The sequence below is a fragment of the Carettochelys insculpta genome, chromosome 12 (assembly GCF_033958435.1).
Source record: "Carettochelys insculpta isolate YL-2023 chromosome 12, ASM3395843v1, whole genome shotgun sequence".
Classification (NCBI taxonomy): Eukaryota; Metazoa; Chordata; order Testudines; family Carettochelyidae; genus Carettochelys; species Carettochelys insculpta.
Window position 1 is genome coordinate 46,453,119 of NC_134148.1, and position 23,643 is coordinate 46,476,761.

Here is a 23,643-nt window from a genome sequence, read left to right on the forward strand (position 1 = left end):
ACAGCCCAACAGATGCTAGCAATTTATAAAAGGACCACAAACTGGGCAGCAGAGAGGTGACATGCTCTTCCCCCTCTGGCTGCTGTGCATACCTGTGTTTTTGCCTAGTGATAATTTTCCTGGCCCTCAGGAGGCCGATTTGGGTCTGGGGTTTACCGTGGGCCCACCTTGTCTTGTTTGGGAGACTGCTTCCCTCTGCCTACTTACTCAGTGGGGAGTGATTCTGCATGGGACCAAGTTGATGTTCGCTGCATTTACTTTCTGCCTGGGTTTCTTGCAGGTTTTGAAGGCTGTTCCATGGTTCCCACCATTTACCCGCTGGAGACTCTGCACAATTCCCTCTCTTTGCGACAGGTCAATGAGTTCCTGACATCTGTGTGCAGAAATTACAGCACTTCTCACACTCGAGCGTCCATAGGTACTGGAGGGGGAGGGCCTGGCGATCTCTGAGATCCTGAGAAAGGGAGCAGGACAGCAGGACCAGTGGGTGATCCCCTGTAGGCACCAGTGGGGTTGGCAGGACACTGTGAAGTCCTTTTCGTCCTCTGCCCTCCTAGTACATTGTAGGGGCGGGTTGAAAAGGCAGAGGCTAGTAACAAATGCTCGTTAGAGTAACAGTTCCAGTGCCTGCTGGTTAGTGAGTGAGTTGAGGGTGGCCCTGCATGGTTATGTGAGCGGTAAAAGGCAATCAGTCAAATCTAGCTTCTGGCTGCTAGAAGAGGGCATCTGTGTTTTGTCAAACCACTTTAGAGGAGCTGCTTTCAGTGTGGCAAGTGCCTCAGTTCCTCCACTGAGGGTGGGGGGAACTGCAGGTTGCTTGTACCCTTGCAGAGGGCCTAGATTCCGTTGCGGCTGAAGCAGCAGCCTGGTACTTTCCACTCTGGTTGTTAATCCATGTGGTTGAGGAAATTAGTGTGGCCTCATGCGGCTGTTCTCTTTCTTCAAGCTCTGTTTGATTCCATGATTGGAAGCCAGACACCAGGTGATCCCTTCATGCCACAGAGAATCCTCTCGTCCTCATCTCTGCCATTGCGCCAGCGCTCGGACAAACCCCCGTGGTGTGAGTGTTTCCTTTCCCTTATGGAGGGCTTGATTTGTGGGAGCTGGGCTAAATGATGCTTATGGTTGGATGCCAAGAAAATTGACTAGGAGAGTTTTCAGGGCTCAGCCCTGTGGTGGGAGAGAAATTGCTTAGGGGCATTCCAGGGATTGGTCTGTGAGAAATGGGATAGAGTTGAGTACAAAGAAGTCTGTCTGCTATACTGAAAAGAGCTTCCTGAAGGCGAGACATCCATCACCCAAACAGCCCTCAGTGGGAAAGGGTGGAAGCGCCATCACAGACACCTTAACAGCACGAGTGGATAGGTCATCCCCAAGACACTGTTGGAGCTGCTACTGCACTGTGCCCTGAGTGTGCAGGTGGACTTGATGGGAACACCTCAGAATTGCAATCTCCTGTGTATCTGATTCTCCTCAATGGTTAGCAGTGGCTCTGATCCAGGAGGCAGAATACCTTTTGGATCTTCATGGTCTCCCCCAGAGCTCCAGGCCAATGTCCTCTTCTTTACTCTTCCAGCCGTTGGCTCTTTTGTGTCATTCAGGACAACTACCCCAGAGCCTCACAACGTTTCTGGGGCTGCTGGGTGATATTAAGCCCCTTTCGGCCCAGAGAATCGGCCTCAGGTTTATCAAGAGCCAGTGACGGAACTAGGAGTGGGAAAGCAAAACTCGTGAGTCTCCAGCCAGTTCTTTCACTGTCCCTCATTCACTCATTCCTTCTCAGGGCAGCTAGGCCAGGTGCTCCCTTCGCTCTGCTGCACAAGGAAGAGAGGAGCAGCACTTCTTACAGTGACTGTGATTGCATTTGTTATAAGGGTTCCTCTAGTCCTTTGGCAAGTCTCTTCCCCACTGGGCACTGGTCAGAAGTACATCCAGCATTTGTGACCTAGATGGGGGTGGAAGTTTCCTCTTTGCCCATGCTCACAGCAGGATTGCAGGGTTAGGACCTTCCTCCCAAAAGTTACACCTCCAACATTCACGCCCTGTTTCCATCCTAGTCACATCTAACTCTGAAATCTCCTCACTCCCCCAGCTTTTGAGCAAATGGACCTTTCTCCTTTGGGCTAGATACTGGCTTTATTGTCTTGTGTAATATATGATGCTATACCTATTTCATAGAGCTGGAAGGGACCTTGAGAGGTCAAGTCCAGTCCCCTGCCTTCTCGGTAAGACCAAGCACCATCCCTGACAGATTTTCTAAATATATCTGCCCCATGCCCCTAAATGGCCTCCTCAAGGATTGAGTTTACAACCCTGGGTTTACAGGGCCAATGCTCAAACCACTGAGCCATCCATCCCCTCTTGGTTTGGTTGTCATGAAGCTGGGCCTCTCTCCCTTCTGTACTGGGTAGAAACCCAATGAAGAAGAAAGACTGAGCAGAGAAGAGCTAAGGAGTAGTGCCCCAGCTCTACCTACAGGTTCAGGGTGCCAAAAAGATGATGCTGAGGGAGGCCACCATGGTGAGCTGTTAAGGCTCTTGCACTGGCAGACAGTACAGCAGCCATGTGTACCCACTGTTATGACATTCTCGGGGCTCCCAGATCTAAAAATCCTCTCATACGTTGTTTAACTGGCAGATGTGGATGGGGTGACACATCTACCAACCTATCTGGGGCGATTGCAAGGGCTTGCACCTTCCTGTCTGGGTCTCAGAGTCTGGTCCTGCCAATGTAGGATAAAATATGTGCTGAATTTTCAGGTTCCATGAGGTTTTGATCTCTGAGCTACGCAGCCTAGTGACTTCAGGACATGCTGATGAAAAACCAGTATTCTTTAAGTGGCTCTGCGTATTCCCACTTATGGTATTGTCACCTGTTGGCATCTAATGGTAGAACTTCTCCAAGCAAGGCCCTTTAGAGCCCCTATGTCCCCCTCTCTGTGTGACTATGTTAGAGGGCAGTTGCTGTGCCACATGGGATTGAACCACTCCAGTTCTTGTTAGTTTATAGGCTGAGTTCTAGTACAAAGTAGTTTAGTATAGTGTAGTTACAATGCTTCCTGTGCACACTCCAACCCTCGTGCCCACTGAGCCACTCCCCGGTGTTCCATCCCAGTCTGCTGGACTCTCATGGGTCAGCTGATCATAAAGAAACAGCACAGCTGTGAATAAATGGTTCAGGGAGATAATGAGCCAGGGATACACCAATTCCCATAAAATATAGTCTGATCCAGAACAAAATACCTTTTGGATATGGGAGCGATAGAGATTGATTGGAAGAAAAGTGCTCAAGGTTCTGCTTCATCTTTTTCATTGTGTAGAAACACAGGAGGGGCTATCAGACCCATTATTGACCATTGTTCAGGAAAGCTGAAGGGCAGGAATAATGACTATATTACCCTAACTGCTTACTATTATTTCATCTGCCCATTATTAAATTAATGGTATTTTCCTTCATGGTATTTGTGACAGGTTGGATCACAGAGATTCCCTTGAGACTGTCATCCGGTGTGCTTATCATACCCCTGAGCTGGCCTACCTGCACGCCGGGGCACCTCACCACCCCACCCTGCTGGGCCAGAAGTGCTGGTCTCCCCCAGTCAAGGCCCAGAGTTGTGTTAACAGCCCTCTAGCAGATTAACATAGATGGTAATAACAGCTTAGCTCAGCAGGGCTCAGCTACAGGGAATTGATAACACCCAGGAGCAAAGACCTCAAAGTGGACCAAAAGCCCAAATAAATCCATCTTACTCTGTATAAAAATTGAACACAGAGAAAACTCCTCTGTTTGCCTCCTTCAGCAGTGAAAGAGAGAGCTGTACAGCTGTCCCTATCTCCCATAACAATTGCTTACACTGGGTTACATAATCTACAAAAGTGATTTTTTTTAAGTACAAAAAGTAGGATTGAAGAGATTACAAGTGAAAACCGATCAAAGCAAGTTACTAAACTAAAACAAACAAAATATGCCCGCTAGTCCTGATACACTGAGATTGTTACAGATCAGACTTCTAACTATAGTCCTTATTCCAGGTGAAATCGTTCAAGTCAGAGCTAATCTTTTCTCTGGCCTTGGTCTAACAGCTTCCTGTGTAGCCTCTTAAGCTCGAGAGCCAGTTTCAGAAGCAACAGAAGATGATTGTTTGATTGCTTTCCATCCATAAAATTGAACTTTACCAGGGTGGGAGTCCTTTGTTTAACCCTCCCAATCTCCATGGAAAATTACCAAATTCAAGCCAGATTCCAGCCCTCGCTGGCATGGTCTCCTGTCGTCTTGGACCAAGCATAGTTTAGGCTTACAGGAAAAGCAAAACTGTTTACAGATCATTGCCTTGAGTACCAGGCCATTAGGCCACTTAAGCACTAAAGGCTCCCATTAGAAATTCTAGATTAATAAGCAGGTTCACACTTTGTATTTCTAACTTCACATGATGATATGTGCACACAAATAGAATACACACATTCAGGGGATCACAGGCACTTGACTGGTTACTTGATCTGTTTTACATAAAGAATTTGAGTTATGCATATTCATATTCTAAAACATTTCCATAAAAAATACGGGGGCATAGCATAACAGAACTTTTAAAAGTAAAATTAGAGCCAGCATGTGGATTTTTGAGCATGTTGAAATGTGGGCATTTTTTAACCAGAAACTTTGGTCTTAGGGCACAGCTTCCAAACGAAGACCCTGTAGAATTCAGGTGTTAAATGAACACAGTATATCACCTTGAGCCACCCATTTACTGTGACCTCCGACTGCCTGCATCCCTGCTGTCTTGTAGCAAAACCCTCCATTTCATGCTGTAAATGCACAGTTCATTCTCTGAGGCACATCAGTTTGGGTCAGTCCATACTGGTGTTCCCAACTTTACTGTCAGTAACTTTTGAAATATTGCTTCCTCAGAGGGCCAGCAAGGTGTTGGGCACTAGGTGAGATCAGTCCCGAGTGTGACATGTCTGTGAAAAAGGCAAATATAGTCCCAGGGATGTATCGGATGAGGCATTTCCACTGGAGATAGTAAAGTAGTAATACCATTGTGCAAGGCACTGTAACACCTTATTTGGAATACTGTGTACAAATGGGGTCACCGAGGTTTAAGAAAAATAAATTCAGACTGGAACAGGCGTGGAGAAGAGCTACGAGGGTGATCAGGAGAATGAAGGGCCTGTCTTCCAGTCTCCTCTCAGAAGAGCTTTGCTTGGTTAATCTAGCAAAACAAAGGCTGATATTGAGGTGGAGTGACTCTACAGGTACTGCATGGTATATACCAGAGAGGATGAACCATTATGTAAGTCCAAAAGACAATGTTGGCACAAAAACAAATTCAAGCTGGAAGTTAGAAAGCTTGTAACCATAAAAAGGCAAGGTTCTGGAGGCAAACATAGTTTTAAGAGACAGCTGGACAAATTTAATAGTAAGCAGTCCTGTTGTACCTTAAAGACTAACAAACAAAAGGTAATGAGCTTTTTCGTGCATAAGAGCCACTTCTTCAGAGTTTCAAAGTGGGACTGTGTGACTGGGTTCTTGTCGTCATGGGTGGCACAGCTCATGTGCTGGTTTCTTATGTTTCTAAAACATGATTTAAGGATTTATCTGACCGCCTGCATGGGTCAAGATGAAATCTCCTCTCCCCTGCCCCACTGTATTCCTGGAGAGTTTGTCTCTGGCTTCTGAAGCATCAGTGGTGTCCATGGCTAGAGAATGTGTCAGTATTCTGAAATGGTACCAAGCATTCTGTATCTCAGGTGCATAGCTAGCTGCTTCTTGGTCACGTGTGCAGGGTCTTAATTGACTACCACCTGGTCGAGAAGGAATCTGCCCCTCTACCCTTTTGGTTGCAGTGACTTTGAGGCTTATCCAAGATGATCTGAGTGTAGCACACTGAATCATCTCCCTGCCTTCAGGGTACTGCAGGCACTTCTGCACCTTGATCCTGCATGTTTTCTGCCTGTGCCACGTCATTGTTCATTCTCCGGATTCAATTCAGCAGAATAACCCATTGGAGTGTAAAATAGATCCCTTGGTAGCAGAGAGCTACTTATTGTTAGACAGGTTTCAGAAAACCCCTTATTTATCATCTTACTTCGGGCTACAGGAAACCCGCTAGTATACACAACTGCTAGGACTCCTGCTGTTGTGCCTAGGGATCTTTCTGTTGACGCAGTCCCATGTCAGATATGTTTAGGCCTTCTTACAGAAGGTATGGGACCAATCCACAGAATAGATGAAGGAGCAAGTATGTGCTCTGACACAGAAGTTCTGCTCCTTACAATGGCAATCACTCCACAATCCACCCACAAGGCATGTTGTCTGCCTTCCAGATCCTTCAGTCCTCACTACTGATGCCAGTCTGAAGGGTGGGGGGATGTGTAGAGTGAAACTAGCCAGGGCCTAGGGTGTGTGGAACCGCACCCTGGTCAGTCAGACAATAGGGCTCCAGGTACATACTTAACAGCCCATGGGGAACAAGGAGATGGACACGGGGTAGAAGCAATGGAAATAATGAGGCGGCGCCTTAGAGTGATCCATATCAAAGGGGACCTGAACCACCAAAAAGTAGATTGACTTAGCAGGTATAGAATCTGAACTGAGCTTCTTGATCTCATTTTTCAGATGTTTGGCATCCCATGAATCATAAGAATGTAATGCCAGAATGCTTCAGAAGGGAATAGACCCCAGAGCCAGGAGACAGAGGCCTTATTGCACATTTGATGGCAGGACTAACTTTACTCCTTCATACTCATCTTAGGCAGAGGCTACTGCCCATAACAGGGTTAGGTCTGGCCAAGCTCACTCTTCTCCTTTCATAGAGAAGGGAGAAAACTTCTCCCAGTTACATCAATGTTTCTTCTTCTCTGGGAATTAGAGTGGATATTTACCAAGTAGTGACACCTGCTGCCAGTTCTACTTCTGGGAAGGGATAGCTTTCTTTGTCCTGGATTTGCCAGATGTGAAGGAAGACTGGTTGATGCTGTGTGACAGAAGGACAAAGTGGCAAAATGTACCTTCAGAGCATCATCTACTCCAGATTCTTCAACTAGAGTATTGGCAGTGTCTGAGATTACCTGGGGAAGGCAGGCATGGTTCCAGCTTCTAACTGAGTGTCTGCAGCCAGAGAAATAGAGAAGAAATCCCCTTCAAAGAGGAGTCTTTTCAGCAAGAAAAATTACAGGAAACTATATCCAATACTTGTTCCCTGAGTGTTTACTCCGTGATCAAAATTGACCTACTTCTCCTACTCCTTTTTGATATGGCAATTTTACTTTTTGCTGTCTGCTTTTATTTATTTATTTATTGCCTCAAATCAGTGATGACAGCATCAGCAATCTCCATACACATCTCAGACCCAGCATAAAAACATGTCTTTCATATGTAGACCTAAGATGGAAATAACCTGCTCCTTCCTCTTCTTCAAACACAGGCCTCATATCTGATGTGAAATTGAGTTGTGGACTGATGTATCCCTTCTCTTATTTGGGCATATGTTAGTCCAGTTCTCCAATACTTGGAGGCTAATTCCATCAGACTTGTCCCCTGTCCTCCTCCTTGGACAGACCTTCTCAGGAGCTTGTTCTGTTTAAGTAAGCACTCAAGCTGCTCCAGACAGGAGCTTATGTGGAGGTAACCAAATATCTGTGGAGGCAGTTATTCTAGTCTAGATACTTTCTGATGTAGAAAAAGAATGGCTGTCTCCATCCAAATTTTGGATTTGAGAAAAGTGAACAGGTAGATCCAGAAATTTAGGTGTGACCTGAACTCTGGCCTTCATAATTATCTCACTTTCAGTTATGGCTTGGCTTGCTACTCTCAATTTAAAGGCTGCTTACTTCCATATCTTTAGTCAACATAGTCATCAAAAATACGTGCATTTAATGATGGCAGGATGTCATTTCCAGTAAAAGATTCTCCCATTAGGCTTGTCCACAGTGTGCAGGATCTTTTCTAAGTGCCTTTCTGGGGTAGCAACACAACTGACCAGAAAGGGTGTTTTCGTTTACCCCTCTTTAGCGGATTGGTTGCTAAAAGTTGTTATATATAAAACTCTGTCATTTCACATGGGTTATAATCTCTCTCTTTGGATCTGGTCTGCTTCTTAATGTCAAAAAATTGAATCTCTGCCAAGGTCAGCATTCCTTTTGAGGGTTCAGTTCTGGACTCAGTAGCAGGGAAAGCTTCCTTCTGGAGGACAGTTGTCTAAAAATGGAGCAATTGGCTTTGCAAGTCAAGCATGCCCATCTTAGAATGTGTTGATATTCCTGAGCAGTGTGGGCCTGACAGCAGCTACCTCTTCTGTAACTCAGTTTTCTCATCTCTGAGACCAGTGCTGCACTGGATGGCTCAAGTCTACAACCCTGCCGGGACAGCCAGAAAATACTGTCACCATGCCTGGTGACGTTCTGGAGGCATGGGCAGACCCTGTGCTGTTCTAGCCCACCCAGGGGCTGGCAGGATTGGCTGAACTGGCTCACAAAGGGAGGGACTGGAAGGTTCCTTCTAGAGGTGACGTGGTGTCCATGTGGCTCCACTCTTTACATTGTGCACTCCCCCGTCCTTTCCCCTCAACCTTGCCAGAGGCACAAGTCAACTCAGGTTATAAGTAAGGTCATGTCAGAACTTACAAGCTTAGACCGAAACACCACTTGTCACCTGTAGCCCCCATTTTAAACCCCTCCAGCACATCATTGACATCTACTACCTATCCTGGAATGTGATCCCTCACGCTCACAAATCTGGGGTGACTGGTCAGTGCTCTCCTACAGGCAGCCCCAGCCTCAACAAGATACTCATCAGCAGCCACAAACCGTACTACAGAAACACTAATTCAGGAACCTATCCCTACAACAAACCCCTGTTGCCAGTCCTGTCCACGTATCTATACAAGCAACACCATCACAGAACCGAACCACCTCAGCCACACCATCAAAGGCTCATACACCTGCATATCCGCTAGTGTGGTAAATGCCTTCATGTGCCTGCAGTACCACTCTGCCATGTACATTGGACAAACCAAACAGTCTCTGTGCCAAAGGATGGATGAACGTAAATCTGACAGCAGAAATTGGAATACACAGTAACCTAGAGGGGAACACTTGTACCTCCCTGCACATTCAATAATGGCTGTGAAAGTAGCTAGTCTTTTACAAAAGAATTTTACCACAAGATTGCAGAGGGAGATGTCTGACTTGGAATTCATGTACAAGTTTGACTGTTTCCCGATCTGAAGAAGTGGGTCTTTCCCACAAAGGCTCATCACCTAATACATTATTTTGTTAGTCTTTTGAAGTGCTGTTGGCCCGCTGGTTTGTTTTGTGCCGGCCTCGCCATCTGGACTCTGCTGACTTGCACTAAGTTTAACAGAATGATTGATTGATTTATTCAGAGCTGAGCTTAATGGGAAAGACCCACTTCATCAGATCAAGTGGGTCTGCCTAACGAAAGCTCATCACCGAATAAATCATTTTGTTAGTCTTTAAAGTGCTACATTCTGCTGTTTTGTTCTTTTGGAGTACAGACTAACACAGCTACCTCTCTGTTACTATTGCACAGAGTTTATTAATGCTCTTCGATCCTGTCAGATTTGAAATGAGACTAATGCAAAGGGCCTTAATGATCTGCTAATGCGGTGAGCAGGCTTCCCATGGACAGTCAGCCTGCAGCAGGAGAGATTTGCACCCCAGCTTTCTGTAAACTAAGTGAGACAGACCCTTAGGTTCTTTAACATATCAGACTTAAATTCCAGCATAGATACAAACTTAGTTGCATATGGCTTGCATATCAAAACCCACAGAGATATAGCATCTTATCACTAAGTTAAGGACTGCTTATGTTAATTGGGATTCAGGCCTGTTGACAGTTCTGAGGGAATTATAACTTACTGAGAATCAAAGGGTTTCAGGGACCTGTATCGCCTTCCATACAGAATTTAACTGGGCCATTATTTAAATATTTATTCTCTATCCTTGTCCTTGTAGCAAGGATCTGAAGTGGGTCTTACTCACAAAGCTCATTATGTAATAAATACATTTTGTTAGTCTTTAAGGTGCTACAGGAGAGGGATAGCTCAGTGATTTGAGTATTGGCCTGCTAAGGGGTGTGAGCCCAATCCTTGAGAGCCATTTAGGGACCTGGGGCAAATAGATTTAAAAAAAAACCTGTCAGGGATGGTGCTGGGTCCTGCTGTGAGGGCAGGGGACTGGACTCAGTGACCTCTCAAGATTTCTTGCAGCTGTAGGAGATCAGTATATCTCATTTCTTAGAGCACGAGTGAATTTGGTGCTCAGTGATCACATCATTCCCCGAGTAAGATGGCATGGGATGGCGCTGGCCAAATGGATCAGTACTGCACATTTCACAGGACATGACCGCCCTTAGAGTTCTGGAATCCTGACTAAGCTTTTATCTAGATTTGACAGGGCTCATGAATTGGCACTTCCTTCTGCCTGGTCCCCTGGCACCCCAAGAAGAACTTATGGCCCAGTGTCTCTGCATATTAGGCAGTCAGAATATCTACCACCTGAAGGAAATCAGAAAACCTGTATCTTTCTTGCCTTTCACCCATTGCGCAATGGAGAGTGCTGACTATTCCATAGGCTAAGGGTCCTACTTCAGACTTCAAATTATGCAGTACAGGACCAATAGCATCACTCTCATAAGGCAGTGTACCTGTGGGAAGAACATGCAGAGCCAAGACATGGGCTTTGGACTGTCTGGTGTATGGCTTGCTTATATTTTTTGGACTTGGTGGACATATTTGATAGTGGAGTACTACAGTGCACAGAAGTGTTTGAATAAAAGCATATAATGGATTGATTTTTCTTCCCTTTCCATTTCTGAGCTTGCTGCTAGTTACACCCCTTTGTACAGAATGGGCAGAGGTACTTTTGCAGACATTATTGGCTCTTAACTAGCTGCAGCAGTGTGTCTGGTGTCTCCCACCCTTCACCATGGTGTAGGGCCACTGCCCTGAGAGAGACACAGAAGGACTTGAAAGCCTGTATCACCCAAGGGATGATATGTCAGTGATCAGCTTCTTTTGGAAGAGCGCTTGTATGATTCCAATAAGTTGGTGTTTTGTTTTTTTTGGAGCAGGTGGTGGCCTGGTCCTACCTGCCCTCATGGCTCCTCTGTATGCCCCCTGTTCCACAGAGGGAAAGCCATCACACATATTCAATTGCCAGACATAACGACTGAGACAATCCATGTACAAATTGGTCTCTACTGCTGTGCCAGTAGGGATGTGTAGGCTGTCACTCAGTTCCTAGCACCTGTTTCAGCCTCCCAAAACTATCCCCATCACAGCTGCACCAACTGTCATGCTTATGGGCAGATGCAACGGGGCACCCATCTGGATGGCCAGAAGGGCCAAATTCCGGTCTCTCCTGACCCATGAATAGGGGGTGCTGTATGGTACCAGGCTTCTGCAGTGTGTGCTTAAATGTACTCCTGTACTGTCAGTCTGGCACCATTGGCTGCACATTTTGGTTTCCAAAGAAACAAAAGTAGCTGTAAGATATTCATTCCCAGGCTCTGATGCACACTGATATGCCAGCTGAAGACCAGCAGTGTGTTACTCAGTGCTTGTTCAACTGGTGCAGACCAGGCAGGCACAAACACACCTTCAGGAGTGCCTGTAGTTTCTACTTGAGTGCCACCCTGGTACAGAGCTTGCTCATAACTTCCCTCCCATTGGCAGGGACAGTCAGGTGCTGATGTCTAGAAACATGCTATGTGCCATGTAATAGGCTTTTTAGCACAGGATCCAGCTGAAGTTTTTTCAGCTATGTGTTTACTCTCTAAGTGTCTGATACTTTCTGGTGGTGTTTTTCAGATAGCAGTGGCCCTTCCAGTACTGTCTCCAGTGCAGGCCCCTCCTCCCCAACCTCAGTGGAGAACTACGCTCGTTTCGGCTTCACTGAGAAACCTTCCATGAGTCCCCAAATAAGTGAGGAGAAACTGAATTGCCAGTCCCCTGATCAGAATGAGATGGAGCACTCTGGGGAGGCACTTGAATTAGAGCCAGGTGGGTCTGGACCCCTGGTAGAGGACCCCCAGGGAGAGATGCCAGAAGAGTGCCTGCTGAAGGTACCAGAGCCAAGCAATGAAGGACAGCCTGAGGATGCACCAGAACAAGGCAGGACAGGTGAATGGGAGCTGGACAAGGCCAGGCTGCCTGGGGAGACACCAGAAAAAGACGAGGAGGTGGTGCTGGAGCAGGGTACAGCGAAGCCAGCTGGGGAAGCACCAGAGTTGGGTGAGACTGGGCTGTCGGGGAAGATGTCAGGTCCAGGTGAAGAGAAGCCAGCTGGGGAGATGTTAGAGGTAGATGTCATCAGGCCTCTAGTGCCAGGGGAGACATCTGACCTGGATGAGGAAGAGCCGGTGATTCAGATATTGGACCCAAGGGAGGAGGGGCAGCAGGTGGAGATGCTGAAGCAAGAACATGAGACACCGTCCATGGATAATACTCTATCAGATCAGCATCTGCCCAGTCGCCCATACTGGGATCAACAGTTGTCCAGTGAGAAGAGAGTTGAGGGCGAGCAGCCTATTAGTCAACAGCAGCTACAGAACTAACATCTCCCTCCATGGCTGGCATGCTGGAAAGGAAGAAGAAGCCCCAAGACTGTTGATGTCTTTATGCAGTACAGCTCCACCAGCCTGGAGTGGCTCAGCTGTGCCTAAGTCTTGCATAACATTTCTAGCCATCCTCCCAACCAGCCGGGCAGATCTTGTGCCACTCCCTGCAGGTTGTAGTGTCTCTGGAAGCAGGAGAGGATCCTGAGCCACAGCCAGGGTACACATTCAATGTTATGAGGTCGATTTGCAAGCCAGTGGCTTCTGGAATGAAGAAATCCCAGCCTGCACGTTCACTACAGTCCTATTCAGGAATGGCTTTTATGTGACTGAGTGAAAAATGGGTAACTCTGGCCATTGGCTGCCAATGAAACCATCTCCTCCCTTCTGTGGGCCCGCTGCCCCTACCCAGCCTGACTGCTACACTTGACAGGTCTCATCACTGTCTGCTACACCCATCTCGTCTGTCAGTCCCCCTGGGTGGGGATTGTTGTAGGGAAGCACAGATGCAAGCGTGACTACAGAGAGAAACACTGGTGAGGTGCATGGGGCAGGTAGGGGGTGGGATGGAAAGCTTTACTTGGGCACTGCAGGGTCAGGCTGGGGACTGCTGCTTGTGAGGGGACTCCTTCCCACGACTGGCCCTTTTGTTTTCCCCTGGGGCTGGGTCCGGATCCCTGCCAGGAAGTGAGTGATACCTGCTCCAAGATGGGTGCACAGGGAGTACACAGACGGGTCTTTCTAGTCCCTGAGGGTTGAATGAGGTTTAAGCTCTGAACCCTGAGGTGACAGAAACAAAGTGCAACTGCTTCTTGAACAAATCAGGTTTTATGTGTGAGACATTGATAAGGAGAAATTGCTATTGTGTATAAAATACAAACTATTTAATATATTTATGTAAATGAGGGTTGAACACAAGCCCAGAGGCATGGAAGCTACAGGCCGCCTGATCCGTGACAGGCAGGAAATCCCCCTCTGGAGTAAAGTGACAATCTGCTGGAGCAAGGGGAAGGGTTCTGTGCCTGTGTCCCACCTGGGGAGGGGAGGGGCGGGGCTGTGCTGATGGGACAGGTTTGTCTGTATTCACTGGGGCAGCTGTACCCAAAGAGCTCTGCACTGAGTCAGTAAACATGCTACACTGTATGTCTGGCTTCTGCTCTCTTTCTGCTGCAGCAGCCTGGGCAAAGCGCTGAAATGCCTGATACTTGCAACAACAACAAGTGCTGGGGCACCTCACAGACTGACAGATAATTTGGAGCATGAGTTTTCATGGGCAAAGACCTGCCTCATCAGATGCATGAGTGGGGGCGTTTCAGAGGAGGGTTTAAAGAGGGATTCTCAGTCAAGGGGAGGGTCAGAGTCCATTGTCAGCAGTTCATGTGGAGTTGTGAGCATCACGAGAGGAGAACTCAAGAGAGGAACTCCACTGACTGTCCTCAGGCAGTACAACCGCCTTCACAACTGCAGTTCCCTGCCTTCCTCTGCCTGTGGGTGGGCAGCAGCCCCACGGAACCACTGTGGTGCTGAGTCTCTGCACTGGCTAACTCCCCAGAGTGCAAACTAACTGGGGCAGTGCTCAAAGTGTTGTGAGCGTCTCTAACATCCCAGCCAAGCAAACTGCACCCTTGTGAGTCGTCATACGCATGCGCTCTGTAGGGTGAGAGTCTTCCATGCTGTGCTGCCCACAAAGCAGGTGGTGGTCAAGATAAACCACGCTGCCTGGCAGAGAAACTGTGGCTGGCATGAGGCGCACTGATGAGGCGCAATGCTTCAAGGACTGGCTCTTGTGCAGCTGTGTTGAAAAATGAGTTGGGGTTGCCCATGGCAGTAGTTGCTGATCTTCCAGTAACTTCTCTCCCCGCCGGGAAGCACTGACTGGGGTAGGGCATCCCCATTTCCAGCCTTTCCTCCTCTGGAAATTAAAAGGGAGAAGCCCTGTGAAGGAGACCAGTACCAGTGGTAGGGTCATGGAGCACCCAGTGAGAGATGGGGACAGATAAAGAAAGAGACTTGCCCAAGATGGGGGATGGGACAGAGATTTTTATTGACACAAGGGCATAAAATACAGTGCTTGGACAGCAGTAATGGGCGCACACTAACCAATTTGCTAAAGTTTCATCTTCCAGATAGCGGGTCTCATTTTGCCTTTGCTAGACTGAGGAGCCCTCTGCTATCAGAGATCTCTTCCCCATGTTGGTACCAGCTGGGAAAACTTGACAAGTCACCTGTGGGTTTTCTCAGAGCTAAACTAAGTGGACATGTTTCCAGACCTTTGGAGAAGTCTTGTCGTTTTGCTGAACCTTTTGGCGATTTGTCAGAACCCTTTAACAACTGCTCTTTAAAACCCTGACACACAGCCAGTCACCGTGGGGATAGCTGAACTCTCTCCCATGTGTTTTATTTTAATAGGCTGTTCAGAGCACTTCATGGCTACTGTCGCCATCCTGGTCAAATGGTCTGTAATAGATCCATGCTGCTGGAATTGCTGTTCATAGGGACTGTACGGTACAGTTCATTTAAGATGTTTTACTTTCTTCAATATCATGCCAATCACCCAACACACCTGTTCTATCTTTCTGACAGATTTTGTACCCTGGTATTACTAGTGTCCCATTAATTACCCTCATTCCACCAAGTTTCTGTGATTCCTATTATATTAATACCCTCTTTTAATACAAGGTGCTCTAGTTCACCCATCTTATTATTTAGACTTCTGGCATTGGTATGTAAGAACTTTAAAAATGTCACTTTTTAGCTGCCTGCCATTACATGCTATGCCTGACTGGCATTTTCTATTTCGTTTGCTTTTTGCATTAGATCTTTCCCATATTGTATCACCTTCCCTCCTCTCTCTCTTCCTAGGATGTAGAGATGCTTTATTAATAGATCACCCCCGAGAGATCCATTCCACATGCTCCTCTACACCTGTTGCCTTTCCCCCAGCTCCGAGTTTTAAACCTGGTCTACAACCCTTTTAATTTTAAGTGCCAGCATCTGGTTCCATTTTTGCTTAGATGGAGCCCATCTCTCCTGGATATGTTTCCCATTTCCCAAATGTTTCCCCAGTTCCTAATGGATCTAAAACCCTCCTCTCTACTCCATGCACTGGGACCCTGCAGTTCTGCTCGAGTCCGGGCCTTGCATGTGAAGCTGCAACCATTTCAGAGAATACTAAAAGGGAGGTCCTGGACTTCAATCTCTTACTTAGCAGTCTAAATTTTGTCTCCAGGACCACTCTCATACCTTTCCCCACATCACTGGTACCTACAGGTACCACAACCACCAGCTCCTCCCCAGCACTACACATAAATCTATCTAGCTGTCTTGAGACGTCTGCAACCTTCACACCAGGCAGGCAAGTTACCATGTGTTTCTCCTGGTCATCACAAACCCAGCTGTCTATTTCTAATGATCGAATTGGGACTGGATTTAATACACCCAAGTGTACTGAGGGAATTGGCAAATGTCATTGCTGAACCTTTGGCCATTATCTTTGAAGGCTCCTGGAGCTTGGGGGAGATCCCAGATGATTGGAAAAAGGCAAATGTTGTGCCCAACTTTCATAAAATGAAAGAAGGACAATTCAGGGAACTATACACCTGTTGAGTGTTACCTCAGTCTCTGGGAAAATAATGGAGGGGATCCTAAAGAAGTCCATATTGGGGCACTTGGCAGAGGGGGAAGTGATCAAAAGTAGTCAACATGGATTCACCAAAGGCAAGTCCTGCCTGACCAGTCTGATTAGCTTCTATGATGAGGTAACGGGCTCTGTGGACATGGGGAAGTCAGTGGATGTGATATGCCTTGACTTCACCAAAGCTTTTGATGCAGTCTCCCACAACATTCTTGCCCATAAGTTAAGGAAGTATGGACTGGATACATGGACTAGAAGATGGATAGAAAGCTGGCTTGATGGTCGAGCCCAATGGGTAGTGGTCAATGGCTCAATGTCTGGATGGCAGTCGGTTTCAAGTGGAGTGCCCCAAGATTCAGTTCTGGGGCCGGTGTTGTTCAACATCTTTATTAATGACCTAGATGAGGGACTGGATTGCCCCCTCAGCAAGTTTGCAGATGACACCAAGCTGTGGGGAGAAGTAGATACGTTGGAGGGTAGAGACAGGATCCAGCGTGACCTGGATAAATTGAAGGGTTGAGCCAAAAGAAATCTGATGCAGTTCAACAAGGAGAAGTGCAGGGTCCTTCACTTGGAACAGAGGAATCCCAAGCATCATTACAGGCTGGGGACTGACTGGCTCAGCAGCAGTACAGCAGAAAGGGACATAGGAGTTACAGTGGATGGAAGGCTGGATATGAGCAAACAGTGTGCCCTTGTAGCTAAAGAAGCTAATGGCATACTAGGATGCATTAGGAGGAGCATTGCAAACAGATGTAGAGAAGTGGTTGTTCTTCTCTATTAGCACTGGTGAGGCCACATCTGGAATACTGTGCCCAGTTTTAGGCACTCCAGTAAAAAAGGATGTGGATGTGCTGAAGCAGGTTCAGCGAAGGGCAACAAAAATGATTATGGGGCTGGAGCACAAGACCTATGAGGAGAGGCTGAGGGATTTGGGCTTATTTAGTTTGCATAAGTGAAGACTGAGGGGTGATTTAATAGCAGCCTTCAGCTTCCTGAAGGGGAGCTCTAAAGAAGATGGAGAGAAACGGTTCTCAGTGGTGACAGATGGTAGAACAAGGAGCAAGGGTCTGAAGTTACAGAAGGAGAGGTGTAGGTTGGATATTAGGAAAAACTACTTCACCAGGAGGGTGCTGAAGCTCTGGAATGTGCTGCCTAGAGAGGTGGTGGATTCTCCATCCCTCGAGGTTTTTAAGTCTTGGCTTGACAAGGTCCTGGCTGGGATAACTTAGATGGAGTTGATCCTGCTTGCAGCAGACGGCTGGACTAGCCCTATGATTCTATGATTACTAAAACCTCTCTCTTCCTAATAATGGAAATTCCTTCACCAGGAGAAGTAGCTGCAGTGCTAGAGAATACCATGACATCATCTGCAAGGAAGGTTCCAACAAGGGGGTTGTTTCCTTCTCCAGCATTTGTATGCTCTTCCCTGAGACTTTGACCCTCCTTAACAGCACTGGGAATGGGACCATTTTACTGTGTCCTGGCAAGTCTCATCTGTGTATCTCTCTGTTTACCTTAGCTCTTCCTGTTCAGCCATTCAAGTTTCTAAAGCCCATGTATGGTCTTAGGGCCAGGAGCACCTTGCGCCAACTCCAAACACATGCTGCCTCTTGGTAACACAGGTAGTCATAGCTGCTCTGTTGGATGCAATAAACTAGATAGCCCTGCGGCCCCCCTTTGTTGCAGTGTTTCTGCCTGCGTTCTCTGTTAATTTCTTGATGGGATTTTTTTAATCGGGTGGCTTTGGTTCTAGCTTAAAGAATGTTACGTGTATCTAGCTCCCCTTCCCCAAGAACTCCCTCACAAAACTTCTGTTCTCTGCTCCTGTTTCCTAGCTCCTCTGGCTGTCTAGAAGTGGGCTCTGCTTCATTGAAATGCGGGCACTGGGGCTACCCTGTTCTCTCTGAGGGTTTAGTAGTCCCTACAGCCAATGAGCAATCTAATAATTTATGAAGTCTGCCTTAAAAGACAAAGAGCAGCAACCCCCCCCCCCCCCAAAAAAAAAAAAAGTTAGATTTATTTTGTAAAGAGATCTGCTCTGGTAGCCTGCAATCCAGGGTTGCAAATCTTAGGGCTTGAGTGACCAAGTCCCACTATGCCCAGGGGCCCAAGGAAGTGGAGAGTGTGGGGAACTCCCAGGAGGACGCAAGCTGGGATTGAGTCCGGGGTTCCCTGTAAACTGAGTGCTTGGGTGGCCACCCAGGAGGCATTCAGGTGCTGCTCAGCTGAGGAACAGAGCACCCCCAGTCTCCAGCACGTGTTTCTGTGGAGGTGCTCTTCTGCATGTGCCTTGCTGCACCCCACAGAATTTGTTCTGCCAACGGATTGAAAAAAATATTGGGATACCTGATTGAGTCCATTGTCCTAAGAACATCAGTTGCCAGCACATCCCTGCAGGCTGGTGTAGATCCAAGGGTATGGTCCTTCGCACCTCTGGTGGTAAAGGGGAGGGGGCTTAGCTGTGTCTGGCTCACCTAAAGCAGTACAGACTTCCATTGACAACTTATCCTTTGATGGACAAGGCCTAGTTTATTCTAAAACTGATCCTGGTTTGTATTCATTAATATACACCAGATCCCTGCTTGGCTTACAGCACATCCAGAATATACAAAGGGGGCTACCTACAAAAGTTTGGTTTAGGTTTCTGGCCAGCATCATAGTCTGTGACAGAGGCTGAAATGGAATTCAGTCCTCAAGCTTGGCAGGTCTGGCACAGAGTTGGATCTGAGAGTGGTCAGTGCTGCAAGAGTTAAATGCAGAGGTGAAACTGCACCTCTGATCCTAACCTCTGCATTTCCTCATTGCCCTTCCCTGGTGTCTTCTGCTGCAGGGGCTTAGCTCAAAGCATCTTGGAGAGGCAAGGCGGTTTTAGCTCCACTTGATGGTTGGGATGTGGAAGCCCACCGAAAGGAAGTAACTTTACCAAGGTGAGATTGTGGCCAGCAGAGACAGAAGGGTGAGCGCCATGAGCCCATTCTCATACATGGGTCTGGGACAGCTGGGCTTTTAAAAAGTTTCAGTGTTTGTAACTATTACTTCTGTGTTATGAGTTTGTAACTCTCCCCGAGGCTGGCTCCACAGAGCTATCCAGGTTCACCTATAGGCCTGATTTTACACTAACTTTACTAAACCAGTGCGGATCTGTTTTTGGACACTCAAACCAAATTAACCCTGTATTGTAGTCGCTCAGTTTGCTACCATACCTGCCATTACAGAACAAGGCAAATGTGCACATGGTGGTGTGTGCACAAGTTTAACTAAACCAGAGTAATTAAACCGGTACAACTTTGCATATAGCGAAGCCTTGTGGTTTTGGCTGGAATTAGTTCAGTGAGGGCTTGTGAGGTGCTGTATTACTGTCTGGCTAAGCTGAGCCTGCAGCCTATGCCTGTCTTCTCCCAGTACTGGTAAGGGAGCATGGGATTGCAGCCCGTCAGCCCAAAACAAACCTGCCGGTGGGGCTGTTACGCATTCGCCGGTCTCAGAGAGTAGGGTCATTGCATGTGGGTGGGAGTAAGAAAGGGGAGCTACAGCCCAACGCGTGTGTTGAACAACTGCTGCACTGCACTTTTCTATGACAGGCTGGTAACCCCATGCGAATGAGGGGCCTAGGGCAGCACCTCTGCCAGTGCAGCTCTGGGAAAGCAGTACCAGGACCAGAGCAGCCACCTCCCTGTCTGCAAATATGTCTGAGCACAGAGCTGGGTTTACACCTACGTAACCCTAGGCATGGCCCCTTCAGTGCCCCTACCTCTGTGCCTGCAAAGAATGCAACGTTTACCTGTTAGGTGACCCCAGAATTAGAGTACTCGGCACGAGGCCACTGGCCCCACCTGGCAATCCAGCCCGGTCAGAGCTGGGGGCCTGCTCCCCGGGGTGACTGTTTTTCCAAGGACAGAGATCCTGCTGCCTCATGAGCATGGCAGCACTGGGGCCACAGCCCCTCTGCCAATCTGTCAGTGTTACTGTGCTGCAGTCCCACAAGGCAGCAGGTTCATTAGCATGACAAGCAGACTACTGCTGCCTCAGAGCAGTCATTGTTCCTCAGGGGTGCCGGGGACTGCTGCCCACTGCCAGCTGCCCCATGACAGAGCTAACTCTGTAGGGGAGACAGAGAACAGTACCAGCTTTCAGCAGGGCCTTTGTTTTAGTCAAAACGACAAACAAGCTACCAGCACGACCATCACGTGCTAGGAGACACAGGCAGATGCTGGTGAGCTCATTGCATCAGGCAGGCCTCAGTCAGGCCTCCTAGGGGCCCCAAGGGCAGTGGCAGGAATGCTGTGGGCAGGGGAGGGGCCCCAGCCAGAATCAAGCCTGCTGTTTGCTGCTGGCTCGCTTGCGTCGGGCAGTGATGTTCTGGGCATGCAGGTCAGACAGTAGAGGCTAATATACAGAACAGTTGGGGTGAGGGTCACTGAGCAGCTGGTGGGAGCTGGGACCACCCTGGCCTCTAAGCAGCATTTTCTACAATTGGAGCTACACCAGAGATACCTTTCTCTCAGATCAGTTTGTTCAGAAGCTGCCTCCCCCAAACAAAATATCCAGCTGCTGGCTGGCTGATGTGTGCAGTCAGGGCCTCTTCCTGACAGACAGTATTTGGCCCCATGGGATGCAGTGTGGCTGTCTGCACTGAGGCTGAATTAGCCCCAGACTGCGATCCAGGTCATAACTGATGCAGAGGACCTGTCTGTTTGCACATGCTTACTGTTCTTCACAGCTACAAAAGAGGGACGCCATAACTTTTAGAGAGCCTGTGTCCCCCCCTCATCAGCAATGGACCTCTTTCGTGATGGATGAAATAGCTTCTGAAGGTAGTCAGGCCCAGAAAAGCATCTCAGCCTCCTGTGACTTGATCCGTTTTTGTTGGCTCAGAGGACTCCTCCATAGGAAAAAAACAGCTGGGGCCACCATCTGGTCCTACACCTTTGGTCATACAACTGGCAGGGTCACTGCACCTTGACCTTGGCACCATTTGGCCATTGCAAAGGTACCCAAAGTCTCTGGAGAAATGCTTTAATGAATGCTAGCCCTGCTAGCCCTGAACCCACCTGAGTGGCTTTTGCAGGAAGTGGGGAAATGGCACAGCAATGGAATGAGGCTTTTATTGCTGGGATTTTAAGCTGGTGTAAGAGCAGAGCAGGCCTGGACCCCGATGGCACAAGGTGGGATTTGGTGCTGCAGGGCACTTGCTAAGAAAGGGAGTAACCATTTTTCATATGACAGACATGTAATAGCAGGGGTCTGCCTGACACCGGCAACCAGTAGTCATGGGAAAGGACCTGTTCTAGAGGCAGTTCAGCATGAGTTTATGGCCCCCCTCCCCCATCCCCCACCCTAGCAAAGCTGCAATCACATGTGGGTCTAACAGGGTGCACCAGAGGTGAAAATTTCATTCAAGGACGAGAGAGGCCGCATCAGCACCAGCAGGCTCAGGGCAGGCCCTGGCACTGCCAAAGTCGCCAAAGCCCGGAGCCTTACAGCTCAGTTAGGCATCTGTCTGCCATTGAGTTCAGTGTTTCAGATCTTGGGAGGCTCTGGACCCACGTCTTTGTAATGTCTGGTCTAGGCACATCAGAGTTGGCCTGAAGCCAGTTACACTAACAGGCAGCTGCTGTGGGAGGCAGTCAGCTACTGCTGAGCCCTGACACTGCTTCAGGCTGCAGGCAGTTCTCTTCTCCATGAACTTGGAAACGAAAAGTGGCCATAAGCTACTCAGAAAGGTGTTAGGGGGACAGAACCAGGGGCCAGTGCACAGGGGCTGGTGGGGTTAATTCCTTTGTCGGGGCTGGGCACAGGCAGCTAACTGGTTCCAGATGTCTGAACTTACATAAGGGTCCTCATGCAGTTAATGGAAATGCTGTGGCTTTCCTCTGCCCTGCTCACTGACAGTTACCTTGGGCCTCCTTCTTAGGTGGGGGTGGGGTCTCCTTGGCCCTTCATTAGCTGCTAGCACCACACACAACACTGGTCCCTCTGCCTATGCCACATGAGCACACGTGATATTTGGAAACTCTGCCCTGACTAGCGCTTCCCCTGCCTGCCCCCCCCCCCCCCCCCACAAATGATGTAAGTGGCCCTGGGAATGAAGAAGAAACCTGAGGTGGAAGGCCAGATGCAGAAGGATGAGGCCTGGTTCTCCAAAATACACAAAAGCTCTTGCTTAAGGCCACTGTCTACATATAAGGCTCTGTTGTCCTCATCACATACCTTTCTGTGCAGTACCAGCTTCTGCTGATTGCGCAGGTGCTGCTGAGAGGGCCCACAGCCATAGTGGTGTCTGGCGTGCCAAAGAAGCACGGACAATATTTGACCTGCTTCATCCTGCCCTTATGCAGGTTGGCAATGCAAAAAAAAAAAAAAAAGAGCAGTCCTGTGGCACCTCGTAGATGAACAGATATATATATATTTTGGAGCATAAGCGTTCGTGGACAGAGCGCCGCTTCAGTGGCTGCATGCCAAGAATGAAGCCTTGCAAGGCAGCTTGCAGGATCGCTATAGCCAAATGAGCAAAGCTGACACACTAATTCCATGAAAAAATGATTGAGTTCCTCATGTCCCACTGCTAGCGGTAGTATGGGGCAATCCAAAGCAAACGGACACAGAGCCGAGCAGATGCATGCAAAACAACCGCATCACCCTTTCTGCCACAAGCAATTCTGTGTCACTAAATAGCACACTTTGCCTTGGCACCGCCTGCTTCCCCTTTCAGCTACAGCTTTTCCCTCAGCTTTCAGGGCCCATGCACCTAGAGGCCAGACACTGGCTTCAGACTAGTTACAAAACATTCCTGCCTCAGACAGCTGCAGAGCAACCCCCAAGCTGTACTGCTACCAACAATTAAAGCCTAGATATGGCACTAGGGTAGGTCACAAGTTCTGTAATTCCTGTATAGCCATTCAGCCCTCCCAACCATAACTATGGGAATCATGAGGGGATGAACAGCACATAGCTTGGCAACTGAAAGAGTACTGTGCAGTAATTGTGGTTTTATCTGTGCAGCTCCCACACCTCGCCAGCCATCCCAGTCGTTCGGTGGCAATGTCTGCTGGGTGGCTGACATAGCCCGGGAACTGGGCACAGCGCCATGCTGGGCCCAGGTGTAGCCACACGCTGAACACCGATGTGCATACACAAAGTGCTCCAGGGTTTGGGGACGGGGTGTTAAATGGTTGAAACAGCTCAACCACATGGCAAAGGCAGTAGGCTACTTCCTAGGCATAGGCAGGCCAGCACGGGCAAACCCAGACCAGGCCTGCTGTGCTTGGCTTACAGAAGGGGCCTGGAACGTACTACCAGATAACCTAGACTAAGAGCAGAAAGCTTTGCTTAACGCTCCCTCCCGCTGACTCACTGGGGTGACAGTGAAGCACCCTTCCCGCCCCCTCCCCCCCCGCTCCTGGGAAGTCGGTTGCGGGGGGCAAGAGACC

At 48.3% G+C, this 23,643-nt stretch overlaps 1 protein-coding gene across 7 annotated transcripts in view; it reads left to right on the forward strand.

Annotated features, from left to right (window-relative positions):
- PPIP5K1 (diphosphoinositol pentakisphosphate kinase 1) overlaps positions 1-13,846 on the forward strand; it is a 172,893-nt gene extending 159,047 nt beyond the window's left edge. For all 7 annotated transcript variants that reach the window (XM_075006499.1, XM_075006502.1, XM_075006500.1 and 4 more), the window contains 3 exons: positions 281-418; positions 947-1,060; positions 11,831-13,846. In XM_075006499.1, the coding sequence (XP_074862600.1) occupies positions 281-418; positions 947-1,060; positions 11,831-12,576 (998 nt within the window). In that variant the 3' untranslated portion in view covers positions 12,577-13,846. The remainder of the gene's footprint in view (positions 1-280; positions 419-946; positions 1,061-11,830) is intronic.
- Positions 13,847-23,643: the final 9,797 nt, after the last annotated feature.